Source organism: Maniola hyperantus, chromosome 20, assembly GCF_902806685.2.
Source record: "Maniola hyperantus chromosome 20, iAphHyp1.2, whole genome shotgun sequence".
NCBI lineage: Eukaryota > Metazoa > Arthropoda > Insecta > Lepidoptera > Nymphalidae > Maniola > Maniola hyperantus.
In genome coordinates, this window is record NC_048555.1 from 383,301 (window position 1) to 397,065 (window position 13,765).

General features: G+C 42.2%; 1 protein-coding gene across 1 annotated transcript in view; it reads right to left on the bottom strand.

The window, feature by feature from the left end:
- Positions 1 to 747: 747 nt before the first annotated feature.
- The window catches only part of LOC117991575 (translin-associated factor X-interacting protein 1-like), a 21,857-nt gene continuing 8,839 nt past the window's right edge, over positions 748 to 13,765 (bottom strand). The window contains exons 7-11 of the mRNA XM_034979171.2: positions 4,939 to 5,108; positions 4,168 to 4,371; positions 3,062 to 3,206; positions 1,915 to 2,086; positions 748 to 949 (exon numbers count right to left, since the gene is read on the bottom strand). Of these exons, the coding sequence (XP_034835062.1) occupies positions 783 to 949; positions 1,915 to 2,086; positions 3,062 to 3,206; positions 4,168 to 4,371; positions 4,939 to 5,108 (858 nt within the window). The 3' untranslated portion in view covers positions 748 to 782. The remainder of the gene's footprint in view (positions 950 to 1,914; positions 2,087 to 3,061; positions 3,207 to 4,167; positions 4,372 to 4,938; positions 5,109 to 13,765) is intronic.

Genomic DNA, 13,765 nt, shown 5'->3' on the forward strand with positions numbered 1-13,765 from the left:
CACAGAAGCCAATGAAGAACGCTTGAAGAAGTCATGAAGTGAGCTGGTAGTTCGTGGGTTCGAGAGTCACAGTCGCGAGGGGAGACCGAGATTTCTTGGCCGAGATATCTATAGAGCGTACCTACTTACCTACTTTGACTTTGCTGATTGCTCAGACTTTATTGAAACAAAAATTCCTACGGAGGCGCAACTCGTTTGACCAAGCTTTACTACAATAATTTGTAGAGAAGCCTTAACTTCTTTATTGATTGTAGGTATTAGACATTAGTTACCTACTTAATAATTATTATGATCGCTGATAGCCTAGTGGTTAAGAACGTCTGCCTCCTATTCGCGAGGTCGGGGGTTTGATCCCAGGCACGCATCAGAGGTAATTACGTGAACTTGTCAGAGTTACGTGTGTTTTTAGCAATTAAATATCACTAGCTTTGTCGGTGAAGGAAAACATCGTGAGGTAACCTGCATAACTGAGGTTCTCCAATGTTCTCAAAGGTGTGTGAAGTCTGCCAATCCGCACTTGGTCAGCGTGGTAGACTGGCCAAAAACTTTCTCATTCTGAGAGGACATCCGGGCTCTAGTAAGCCAGTGATGGGTTGATCATGATGATGATGATGAATTATTATTATGAAAATGAAAAACAGGTAACAATTATATATTTCTTTACTTATTTAAATAGTTAATTCAACATGTATATAAATTATTATCTTATTTTTTTACCAACAAAAAATAGGTTATTGTTAAATAATCAGGTAAAGATTAAAATCGCTCTGTATGGTTGCGGCCTACTTATACGTGTTCCTCGTGGCCCGGTACCGCGGGCCGACACGCTCGATGTCGCCGGCCGCGAGCCGCGCCACCAGCGCCCGCAGCGGTATCGGCGGCAAGCCGCTCAGGTCGCAAGCGTGCGCCGAAAACGCCCAGCGGATGTAGCGCTCCATGCGGACGTGATCTAAAGTTTATAGAATACTTACATTCTTATTTCTTGTGCAGGTCGAGATGGCAATCGCGGAGGGAACGTCCCGCACACCCGCACAGTACCGCGCTAACCCGGTGTGCGGGGCGTCCTTCCGCCTCATACCCCGATTGCCATCTCGACCTGTCGCGTACTTATACCTATAAGGATAGTTTCCTTATTCTGTGCTATTACACTATATACTTTGTAAGGTTCCGTACTCGAAGGGTGCCAATGGAACTGTCCGTCCGTCCATCCGTCTGTCTGGCAGCGAGTTGTATCTCGTGAACCGTGGAAGTGAAAAATACAAACAAAAAGATAGATAAGATAAGACTCACAGTCCAAAGTTTTATATTATTAATTAGGAAGGTACCTACCATGCGCAGAATATATAATAGTATATACTAACAGCAATAATAAGTTGTTGTTTTACCTACTACGTAGGTACCTACCTACTTATAATTTTTTAAATAGTAAGTTTGTTTTATCGGTTAATAGAAATAGTTAGTAGCTTAGTACCTATAGCTTTTAACATTATGTTAGCGCCCTTGAGAAAATGTTCAAGCGTTTTAACTTTTTAACCTTCCCTCAGTAAAATGGCCCCTTATGATCGGGGGCCTCAAGTAAACATGTGACCTTTTTCACGTGTTAGTTTTGATGCGTTTCCAACTGAGACTACAACATCATTAGGAAATCGTTGCAGAATGCGAATATAATTTAGTACGAAATCTCAAACCCATAATTATAAAATAACAAAATAATTACTTAATATTAAAAGTGCGTTATGTTAAGTACGTCTTAACTATACATTTTAAGAAGTTGAACTTTTGTGTAATGGATAAAACAGCATAAACGGCGCAAGACCGTGGCGTGTGGAAGACCCTAAAAGAGACCTATGTGACTATGTCCAGCAGTGGACGTCTATCGGTTGATGATGATGATGATGAATAGATAAAACCTACTTATGGCGGGATCCACGATAGCAAAGGCGCGCTTCAAGCTGTCGACCGTCACGCTGTTGGTGCGGCGTCCGCCCAGCGTGGCCACCACCTCGCGGATGTACTTGTCCTGAGCGAGCTGCCTCTGCCGGTACAGCTCGCGGGACAGCTCCACGCGATCGAAACCTTCTTCATTCTGAAAATGATGCGAAAACACGCAAAATGTCTACAAAACACGCAAAACATCTAGACAAAAAGTATTCATCTCTGGACTCTTCTCAGACCTGGGCGCGTTTGGAGCCCATGTAGCTTTAGTTTTAAAAGAGATTGCCCATTTTCTTAGGAGCTTTGGGCCCCCCCTAATATAATTGTTATGTCACCATGGTTTTAATTTTATTTTGTAGACAAATAATTAACTCTTTATATATTCTGCAAACGATTTCTATTTATTCACCCTGGTTATAAAGAAATCTTATTTTTTATATTGCTGATATTGAGGTTATATTTAATCAATACTTCTTCAAAATAAATGCATGTTTACGATTCTAACTGTAATTGTGGATATTTTCAATAATAGAGTGAAAAAAAGTCGTTATAAAACATAATCGTAAAAAAATAACACATTTAAAAAAACAAAATTTAAGTTTTGACACGACGCCACAAAAGAGGGCCCGTTTACGGGCGATCTCCTTTATGTAATTAACTATCACCACTATACCATCTTAAAAATCCAACAACTGACAATCAAAAAGTGTACAAATAGTTTTTTTTTTAATAGATAGGTATAGCGAGCAAACGAGCAGGTGGGTCACCTGATGTTAAGTGATTACCGCCGCCCATGAACATTTGCAGCATTTGTATCTACTTTGAACAAATGATTTGGACGTTGAATCATTTAAGGTATAGCTAACCTAATTTAAAGTGGGGGTTCGAGCCGTTCCATCTCATACGGGAAGATGGCGGCTTGCTGTGGTACATAGCTGCATGTGGCTAGGTGTGGTATATAGGTGCGGGACAGGGGGCTGTTTTCTCTGGGACAACTCAATGGGCGTTGCGCAAGGCGGCCGTCGATAAGGGTTCTCGGGACCTCCCAATAAGTACTGAGGCCTGAGGGTGGCCGCAACCGAGAAGAGGTTTTAGTAGGTAAAATACTTAGGTGAGAAATCCTTACCTCATGGAATAGTTTATCCAGGTTGACTTCGTTGGTGTTGATTTTCAACTTCAGCTGCTTCTTGACGACGTCGGTTAGGTTCTTTATGTCCACTTCACTCTTCAACGGAAAGGTTGCCCTGGTCACTTTTTCAAAATCTTCGATTTGATGTCTGCGAAGATAATATATTGCATAGTTAGATAGTAGATATTTTTAACCGACTTCAAAAAAAGGAGGAGGTTCTCAATTCGTCGGAATCTTAACGGATAAGAGTAAATTGCTCGCGATCAGTGTATAAGCTTAGTAAACAGTAGATTTTTAACCAGTCATAGCATAATTCCATGGGGCCACTAAAAATTGTGAAATAAAATTTTTTTACAAAAAAAATAAAAACCGACTTCGATACACAAACACTAAAAATTTAAAAATAATTTAATTTATTACCGAATATCTTATGTATACAAGAGTTAATATAGTTCCATAATAATATTTTTTGGGGTCGGTGCCAATGAGGTGCCATTGTGGAGTCTCAAAATATGAAGTCTAGACGATTCGCGCAGCTAAAGCTAATTGGCACCGGCACCAAAAAGTATTATTATGGAACTATATTAACTCTTGTATACATAAGATATTCGGTAATAAATTAAATTATTTTTCAATTTTTAGTGTTTGTGTATCGAAGTCGGTTTTTATTTTTTTTGTAATATTGAATCTCACCAAAGTAGCTTTATCAAGACAGGCGTGCACTTGACGTCAATCATCATTTTAAATCTTCTTCAAGGCGTTTTCAACGGCAAATGAGTTTTTCCATCATGGGAGAGTTTTGTTCAGTACATGTCCTCACTAACACGTCAGTGCAGCACCCTCTAGATCAGTTTCACTTGTGGCTCATCCAATATTTACTATGCCTCAGTTATGAGCCCATTTTGCTTGGACTGACGAATATCCACCACCTTACCTCTCCAACCTTGCTGTGTTTGTAAAGCTGTTCTTTAATTGTGTATGTGCCCAGTAGATTTTCTTGCTGAAGTACCTATGTAGAACCCCCAGATCAGCTTCGTTTCCGACTCGTTGTACATTTATTTCCCCCTTTTGCACAGTTTTGCGAGGGTTTTTGCTATCTACCAGATATTACCTCTCCATCCTTGCTGTGTTTATAGAGCTGTTCCTTAAGCGTGTACCACTGTGTGCGGTGTCCCCAGTAGATGTCTTCGCTGAGATGCCCATGTAGAACCCCCCAGAACAACTTCACTTGCGGCTCGTCCAACATTTGCTCCGCCCCAGCACACAGGTTATAGGCCCATTCTGCTCGCACTGACGGTTGCTGGTATCTAGAGAAGAGAAAAGAGTAGCATCACTTTCGGTCATAGGTAGTAAATAAACTAAAAAAATCTTCGAGAACAAAAATAATTTGAAATACAAAACTATGATATTACGAGATCGTTCATTGGCTGAAAAAACCATTATTTATGTGGCGGTCTATACATAAGCGCTACTTGTACTCACACGAAAAAGGAATTACACAGTGATCACGCACCGTAAGACTGAAACCATATTAACTTACAAAGATGTCACCAGATGGCGCCACAGGTATCAGGTAGGTGCGAAGCCTGAATCGCGCTAACGAAGTGTTAAACTCAGATGATCTATACAAGTTCCAAAATACAAAGTTGATCAGCTGGCCCCGAGCATGACACCCGCTTGGAAGATCTTCCTATTGTTACGGACCGAAGTTGAACAGCATATATACGTAGGTATAATATTGCTCCCGTACACTCACTTAAAACCTTGATGACTCCTTTAGTGATGCAGATGTTAATCGGCCGCGATTAGTCTTGGCATCAGGTAAATCGCTGGCCCAATTGCTCGCTATTCCTATAAGTACCTATATTGTCTACCTTTCCTCAAAATAATGTGTGACATAGTCCTGCATGGCGATGTCGCGCGGCTGCCGCAGCTTGCCCAGCCAGATGTCGTTGATGATGACGCTGATCTCGCGACGCGACAGACGCAAGTTGCGCACGCGACCCTCGTACCGCAAGTAAGGAGGAATCACTGGATCTATTCCCTGAAAAAGAAAATCTTTTTTTTGCAGATTCATAAATCAAAAGTATGTGAGCAAGTTACAATGACTTTAGAGAGGAAAAGAAAAAGACAATAGGTACATTGTTGAAAAAATAGTTCACGACTTATTTTTCATACTTATAAGTTCCAAAATCACAGTGGTTTACATTACAAGAATAATTACTCCTTAGTCCTTGTACTTAGAGTTAAACATTTAATCAAATTCTGACTAAATACAGGGCCTTTGAGTAAGGTATTTGGAAGTTAGCATTTACAGTCAGCTTATCATGGTTAAATCAACGACTGGTACCGCGCAGCCGTATTTTTGAATGCTCGTGTCGTTGGTGTCGTTTTATTCAAAGGTGCGTAAACATTGTGCCAGTATCTATGTAGTCTGTGCCCACAGACCCAGGTGGTCTGGTCTGTGCCACTACGCACATTGCGTGTCTCAAGCTCACTTTTTAAAATACGAATCTATAAACTTTGCCTATCTACAATTTTATTATTTTTTAAGTTAATCAAGTTTAAACCTATGAAGCCAAAACCAAGATACTAAAAGTCGAGAACTGTCAAGGTACTTACAAGGCCATCAAAATATTCCAAATGTTCACTCCGGCGGCAGGTCCGAGTTCTTTCAAAAGAACTCTGAGCATATCCCCTCGAAGACAGGCCGCTAGCCAGCTGCCACCATCTTGTTAAGAAGGTATATGAAATAAATGTTAAATTTATAGATAACAATAATTATTCATCATCTTCATTTTAACTCAAATCAAATTTACGTAAAAAATAATTAAAAGACAAACTTCATCTTATATTTCTGTGAAGGCCCTCGCACCAGTCTCATAATTTTACGGGGCCTCAGATAATGTTGTCGCTATATTTAATAACCTTTTTATAATTTACCTACCCTCTCTGCCTTTCTGAGTCTACATATTAATCTACATCCTAAATACAATGAAAATAGGTTTAGAGTGATAGTTTACCTCTCTCGTCCACCGCAATAAAGTCCGCACATATCTCCACCGCGGCCGCGGCGTGCCGGCGCGCTCCAGCTCCCTGCACTTCTCCTTGCACTCTGTCAATCCTCTTCCAAGCTCTTCTTTTGAGCTACCAAAAGATATTATTTTAGGAAAACATTGCGAATGTGTATGTACCTAATTACCTATCTAGGTACATAATTATATTACGTGGCCTCATGTCTAGGGGGCCTGGGCCTGAGAAATTATTCTTTTTGCCAAATCGCAAATCTTGGCCGAAATATAAACAATTCAAAGCTTGTAACGTAGCAAGGAGGTTGGGGTTGGCAACGTCCTTACTACGTACATGAGATAGGAATTATACCTGACTTCGACTGATCGGGAGGTCTTTAAAGCAAACACGAATCGCACACAAAAACATAATCATTTATTTACTTCTAATTGTTAAGATTACCTTTTACAACAGTTAATCTACATGACCGCTTTTATTCGGCTACTAAGGAATGATAATTTATATAATTCTACAACATACAATTCTATATACGGAGGGAAGGTTTCTTAAACACGGACATCGGTACGCGGGTACCGGCGGCGGGCCTATAACGCAGATCGCGTCGCGGACGGCGGAGGGGAGCGAGACGCGCGGGGGGAACGGACGGTAGCTGCGGCCGGCAGGCTGAAGGCCTGGACGGTGCTGGATGCTACCGGAGTCTCTCAACCTCTTCACCCGGCCGAGCAGCGAGAAATCACACCGGCCACAGTGGGCGAAGGCGCTGAGAGACTGTCGTGGACTCGTGGACGTTGCCCTATTTATAGTCTGGGGGGCGTGGCCTACTCGGTGGTGTGATCGCTCGGCGGCGGTCGGCGGCGGTCGGTGGTGTGTTCGGTCGCGGCGCCTCCGAGATGCTTCCCCAGCGCGTTGTTCCCAGGCTGCCTGTGACTTCCTCGTCACACTCCCCTCCTCCGCTGGAAGATTTTTTCCTGTAAGGAAAAAATCCCTGAGTTAAAAAGAAAAGGACAAAGGAATGTGGCTCCCTGTAACAAAAATCCTTTCTATCTTTTTGTACCCTTACTTTGCTTAAATGGGTTTTTTGTATTTGGGCAACCTAACTATGCCTTTTCTATGGTTGCCCAACCGTTTCCTTCCTCTCCGCCGCTTCCTTCTAGGCGGGGGTGAGGCTTCGGCTTGGGTCACGAACGCCTCGTATTCCCCCGACTGGATGTGGCCGTCGAGGTCGAGGCTTTCTTCTTCTCTTTTTCTCACCCTGTCCCCGGAGCCACCCACCGAAAGCATAATCTCACTGGCCCTTCCGTCCACCCTTGGGCCAGGTTGGTACGTCACTTGCTCCTTAATCCCGTCCAGGATTATTTTGTTACTAGTAATGTGCACTCTGTGCTCCATTTTTGCTTAATGTGACGTGTTTGGATGCGTTTCCGCTATTTATCGTGTTCCCGAAAAAAAAACGATCCAATTGCGGGTAGGTCGTAGCATTTTGCTTTGTGCCTACCTGCTCCTTGATATTTCTTTTATGACGGGTTATTGATATGCGACCTGCTAAGATATGTTGGATACATTGTTTGAATCTTTCTTACGGTCCGATATTTCTTTAGTTGTCCCCTTTTCCTCTATTTTGTATTGTGTGGGGGTTGTTTTTGCTGCCGTTCTGATGTACTGTTTATCTATTGGACTCGATGTGTTGTTTTGTTTCTTTAGGTATCTGGTTACGTCATATCTTTGGTCGCTTGATATCAATGTCCTCGCTCGGTGTCGCACTCCGGCTGTTATTGTAGGTATCTGTGTTCGCTGTCTAACGCTGGTTATGTTGCTTGCTTAGCAATGGAATGTTTTTATATCTTTAATGTGTGCGGTGCACACTTTGCCACCTTGTACAGCTTGGAGTAGGTATATTACTGGCGATTTTTGTTCGATTATTTTATGCGGACCGGAGTACTTGGGGGCTAGTTTGGCACAAAACTGTTTGTTTGCATTCGAAAGTGGATATTCCCTTTTTAATACGAGATCGTTTATCTCTGGTCTCCAGTCCCGCCTTGACCTATCATAGTACTTCTTTTGCAGGGTTGATGCTAAATTTTGATTATTTCGTACTATTTCGTAAATTTCCTCGAGTTTTTGCTTCTCTCTTAGTGCTGGGGTGGGAAATTGGTTGTCGTCGCGGAAACTTCGCAGTTCTCTGCCAAATAGTAGGAACGCGGGGGTGTATTTAGTCGTTTCGTGAATCGATGTATTCAATGCCAAGTTGAATTCGCCTAGATACTCGTCCCATTTTTTGTGGTTTTTTTCTATATATGCGGATATCATGGTTTCTAACGTTCTATTTACTCGCTCGGTCGGGTTACACTGTGGGGTGTACGGTGCGGTGAACTTCTGTTCTATTCTATACTTTGCTAACATGTCCTTAAAAATTTTGCTCGTAAATATTCTGGCGTTGTCGCTGAGTAACGTTTTAATTCCGCCATGTCTGGTTAATATGCACTCTTTGAGTGCGCTCGCGACGGTATTGGCAGTCGCTGTTCGTAAGGGTTTTATTTCTGACCATTTGGTGAATTTGTCGTGAAATACGATTATCCACTGGTATCCCTTAGAAGATCGAGGGAGTGGGCCTATGAGGTCCGTTGTAACTACTTCCCATGGTTCTTCGGCGTTTTTTATGTGCATGAGTCCTGGTTTTTTTTCTTGAGACGGTTTATGTTTTTGACAGATTTCGCATTTATTCACGTACTTTGCTACATCCCTAAATATTCCTGGCCAGTAATAGCGTTGTGCTACCTTGTTAAACGTTTTTGACGTCCCTAGGTGGCCCGCGTCTGGTTCGTCGTGGTTTTTTTTGATAATATTTTCTTTTTCTGAGGTTCTCACGCATAATTTCCACTCTGTGGTGGGGTCGAGTTTTCCTCCATATTTTGGGTTAATTACTTTCTTATATAGTTTTCCGTCTTTTATACAATATTCCGGGTCTGTTTCCGGATTTTCACTTATTTTGTCAAGTTTCTTTGCGTACCACTCTTTACCCTCTGTCGTTGTGGTGTATACGGGGTTCCTCGACAGCTCGTCTGCTATAACATTTTGTTTTCCCGGTCTGTACACAATGTCAAAGCTATATTGTTGTAGTTCCAGTGCCCATCTCGCTAGTCTGCCTGAAGGGTTTTTTAAGGTGTTTAGCCATTTGAGCGCTTGATGGTCTGTTATAATGGTGAAGTGGTATCCTTCTAAAAATGGTCTCATTTTCCGTATACCCCATACCACCGCTAGACATTCTTTCTCTGTAGTTGTGTACCTGGTCTCCGGTGGTTGTAGCGTGCGGCTAGCGTACATTATTACTTTCTCTCTTCCTTCGTTTTCCTGCATTAAGACGGCTCCTAGGCCTGTATCACTTGCGTCTGTTTGTAAAATGAATGGTTTCGAGAAGTCTGCTCGGGTCAGGATTGGGTCTTGTATTAGCAATGTTTTTATTCTCTCAAAGTGTTGTTGTTGCCTCTCTCCCCAGTTGAATTTGGTATCCTTTTTTAGTAATTGTGCTAATGGCGCGGTTAATTCTGCGTAGTCTGGAATAAACTTCCTGTACCACGATGTCATTCCTATGAATCGCCTTATATCTTTGATATTTTCCGGTGGTTTGAGTTGTTTTATTGCTTGAATTTTCCCCTCGTTCATTTTGAGACCTTCTTTTGTTACTACGTGACCTAGGTATTCTACTTGATGTCGGGCGAATTCGCACTTTTCTTTGTTTATTCTGAGGCCTGCTTCGCGTATTCTTTTAAATATCTCCTTCAGGTGAGTTAAGTGTTCCTCGAACGTTTTGCTACACACTATTATGTCGTCCAAGTACACGTACGCGTTTGGTTCCAGATCTGGTCCTATTACTCTGTCTAGTAGTCTCTGGAATGTTGCACCGCTCGAGTGTAGTCCGAATGGCATCACTTTAAATTGGAATAGGCCTCTTCCCGGTACTGTGAACGCTGTGATTGGTTTACTTGCTTCGTCTAGCTTAACGTTCCAATATCCGTTTTTCAGGTCGAATTTCGAAAAATACTTTCCTTTGTTTAACTTTTCCAATGTGTCGTCTATTTGAGGTATCGGATACGCATCTTTTTCCGTTATTTCGTTTATTTTCCTAAAATCTATGCAGAATCTGTATTGCCCATTTTCCTTTCTAGCCATTACTATCGGTGAGCTGTATGGACTGCTTGATTTCTCAATGACTCCGTCTTCTAGCATCTTGTCCACGTGTTCATTGATTTTTTCTTGCATCTTTGGATTTCTCGGGTAGTACCTTTGTTTGATTGGTTCTTTATGTGTTAATTTTATTATGTGTTTTACCCATGTATTTCCTTTCGGGCTTTTATCGGCTTTTTCAAACTCTTCGTTGAGAAAGGTTTGTAGCTGTTTTTCCTGTTCGGTTGTTAAGTTTTTTGTACTACTGGGTTCTTTTTCTAGTTTTCCTGTACCTGTTTGCTCACATGTTGTTTCTGTCCACCCTATGGATAATCCTATTCTTGTTAGTAAGTCCATTCCCATAATCATTACCGTCGTTGCTGGTAGGTATATGACTTGGTGTGTTAATTTCTTTCCGTTTGCTTCTATGTTAATATTGATTACTTTACTCGTTTTTGTTCGGGATCCGTCAGCTAGTTTTATTGTGTTTTGTTTTTCTGTGATTCCTTTAATATTTTCCTGAATTTGGTCCATGATCTCTTTGTTTATGTAGGTGTTTGTTGACCCTGTGTCTACCAGTGCTCTGAATGTTTTTCCGTATATTTTGACGTTTATAAACATTCTGTTATCTCCCCTATTCTGGGCGTTCGTCGTGTAAGCTTGTGGTCTCCTTGTGTAACGGACCTCGCCTGTCTTTTTACAGCAGTCCCGTGTTAGTTTTCCCATTAATCCACATTTGCTGCAGAAAATTACTTGTTGGTTTTTGCATTCTCGAGTTGTGTGGTTTCTCTTGCCGCATTTCCAGCAACATACTTGTGGGTCATAGTTGGCCTGTATTGGTTTTCTTTCAGTCTTGTGGTCCTCAGGCTTCGGGGCTCCGGAAGGTGTTCCTGTTGGGGTCGGCGGGTTTTCTTTCCGTTGATACGTGGGTCTTCTTGCTGTCTCTTTGAACCGTTCTGTGTTTATTTTTTCGTAATCTCCTGCTAACTGTATTAGTTCTTCGGTTGTACTGAAGTCTTTTCGTTTTATATAGTATTGGTAGTTTGGCTTCATGTTATCGTAGATTCTTTCTAGTTGTTGTTCTGGGGTTAGTTTTCCGTATCTCCTTAACAGCGTTTGCATGTCGGTTAGGTACTGTACGAAATTTTCCCGTAATTGCTGTCTCCTATTAATGATTGTTTCTAAAAGGTTTTTCTCATAGTTTCTAGGGTAATAAAATAATTTGAAGTTGTCTGTAAAGTCCTCCCAAGTTCTCCATCCTTGGCTATTATTTCTGTACCATAATGAGGCTTTGCCTGTTAGACATCTCGGTATTACATGAATAATTTTGTTTTTATTGACACCTAAAGTTTCGGCGAGTTCTTCTATTCGCTCTAGGAATTCGACCGCGTCGCCTGTCGTATCGAACTGTATTTTCCATCGGGAAATGGCTTTGTCAAACTCCTTTGTTTCGTTTTCGTTGGACATTGTCTTATTTTGTATTGTTTTGTCTTCCTCTTTGATTATATGGGCTAGCTGTTTGCGTAAGTCGTCAACCGTGCTTGTTATCGCAACCTGTATATTTCTCTTTTCTAACTCTTCATTCAATTCTTGTTTATTTAGGGTATAAATCCAAGCCGTGGGCATTGCCGTATTGGGTTGATTTATTTATTAAATTTATATATTATTTATTATTATATTGATTTTTTTTTTTCGCCGGTAATCGGTTTATCTTATTATTAGTTTTTTTTTTTTTTGACGGATTTTGATTTTTATTTGTTAGTCTTTTTTTTTGTATTTTGGTTAACTTTGATTACTTGCAAAATCTGAGTCCCGGTTGGTCTGAATGACTTTGGTCCCTATGCGTTCCCCTTTGATCCCCTCGTGAGGTCGCGTTTCGACGTGAGTTCTTTGGTTATTGTGTATGTATCTCGAGTGTGCTTTGTCTTTTGTTTTGACGATGGGGTGCTTACCCTTTGGCTTAATAGCTAAGAGTTAGCATCCATTTCGCGTTGTTCTTTATTCGTGTACTTAAAGTTTTCTTAGATATAACCGGATCAGATATTTGCACTCACAGTCGACACGAGGGTAATCGCACCGACTTATCTGCGAGGACTCGTATCTGTTCTGTTTTTCAACACCGCGGGTGTGTCTCTTATTCAATGTGGTGTGTTTTGCTATTGTGCGCGGGTCAGGTATTCACTCTCCCATGCGAGCAGCGAGGGTAATCGCACCGCCTGTGAGGGTTTGTATCTGTAATATTTCGTAAAAATACGGTCTTGTGTTTGTGTGTGTTACACGCGGGTCAGATATTCACTCTCACATGCGAGCAGCGAGGGTAATCACACCGCCTGTGAGGGTTTGTATCTGTAATATTTCGTGTAAATACGATCTTGTCTTTGTGTAAGTTACACGCGGGTCAGATATTCACTCTCACATGCGAGCAGCGAGGGTAATCACACCGCCTGTGAGGGTTTGTATCTGTAATATTTCGTGTAAATACGATCTTGTCTTTGTGTAAGTTACACGCGGGTCAGATATTCACTCTCACATGCGAGCAGCGAGGGTAATCACACCGCCTGTGAGGGTTTGTATCTGTAATATTTCGTGTAAATACGATCTTGTCTTTGTGTAAGTTACACGCGGGTCAGATATTCACTCTCACATGCGAGCAGCGAGGGTAATCACACCGCCTGTGAGGGTTTGTATCTGTAATATTACGTAAAAATATACGGGTGTAACAAAATTGTCAGGTTCCCTATGTCTTCGGTACGGATTTTTATTTTATTTTTAACGGACGCGGCGCGAGTTTCTTTACGCGGCGCGGAACCCGGACGGTGGGTTATTTACGTGGGCGCCAATGTAACGTAGCAAGGAGGTTGGGGTTGGCAACGTCCTTACTACGTACATGAGATAGGAATTATACCTGACTTCGACTGATCGGGAGGTCTTTAAAGCAAACACGAATCGCACACAAAAACATAATCATTTATTTACTTCTAATTGTTAAGATTACCTTTTACAACAGTTAATCTACATGACCGCTTTTATTCGGCTACTAAGGAATGATAATTTATATAATTCTACAACATACAATTCTATATACGGAGGGAAGGTTTCTTAAACACGGACATCGGTACGCGGGTACCGGCGGCGGGCCTATAACGCAGATCGCGTCGCGGACGGCGGAGGGGAGCGAGACGCGCGGGGGGAACGGACGGTAGCTGCGGCCGGCAGGCTGAAGGCCTGGACGGTGCTGGATGCTACCGGAGTCTCTCAACCTCTTCACCCGGCCGAGCAGCGAGAAATCACACCGGCCACAGTGGGCGAAGGCGCTGAGAGACTGTCGTGGACTCGTGGACGTTGCCCTATTTATAGTCTGGGGGGCGTGGCCTACTCGGTGGTGTGATCGCTCGGCGGCGGTCGGCGGCGGTCGGTGGTGTGTTCGGTCGCGGCGCCTCCGAGATGCTTCCCCAGCGCGTTGTTCCCAGGCTGCCTGTGACTTCCTCGTCACAAATATACATCTTGCCT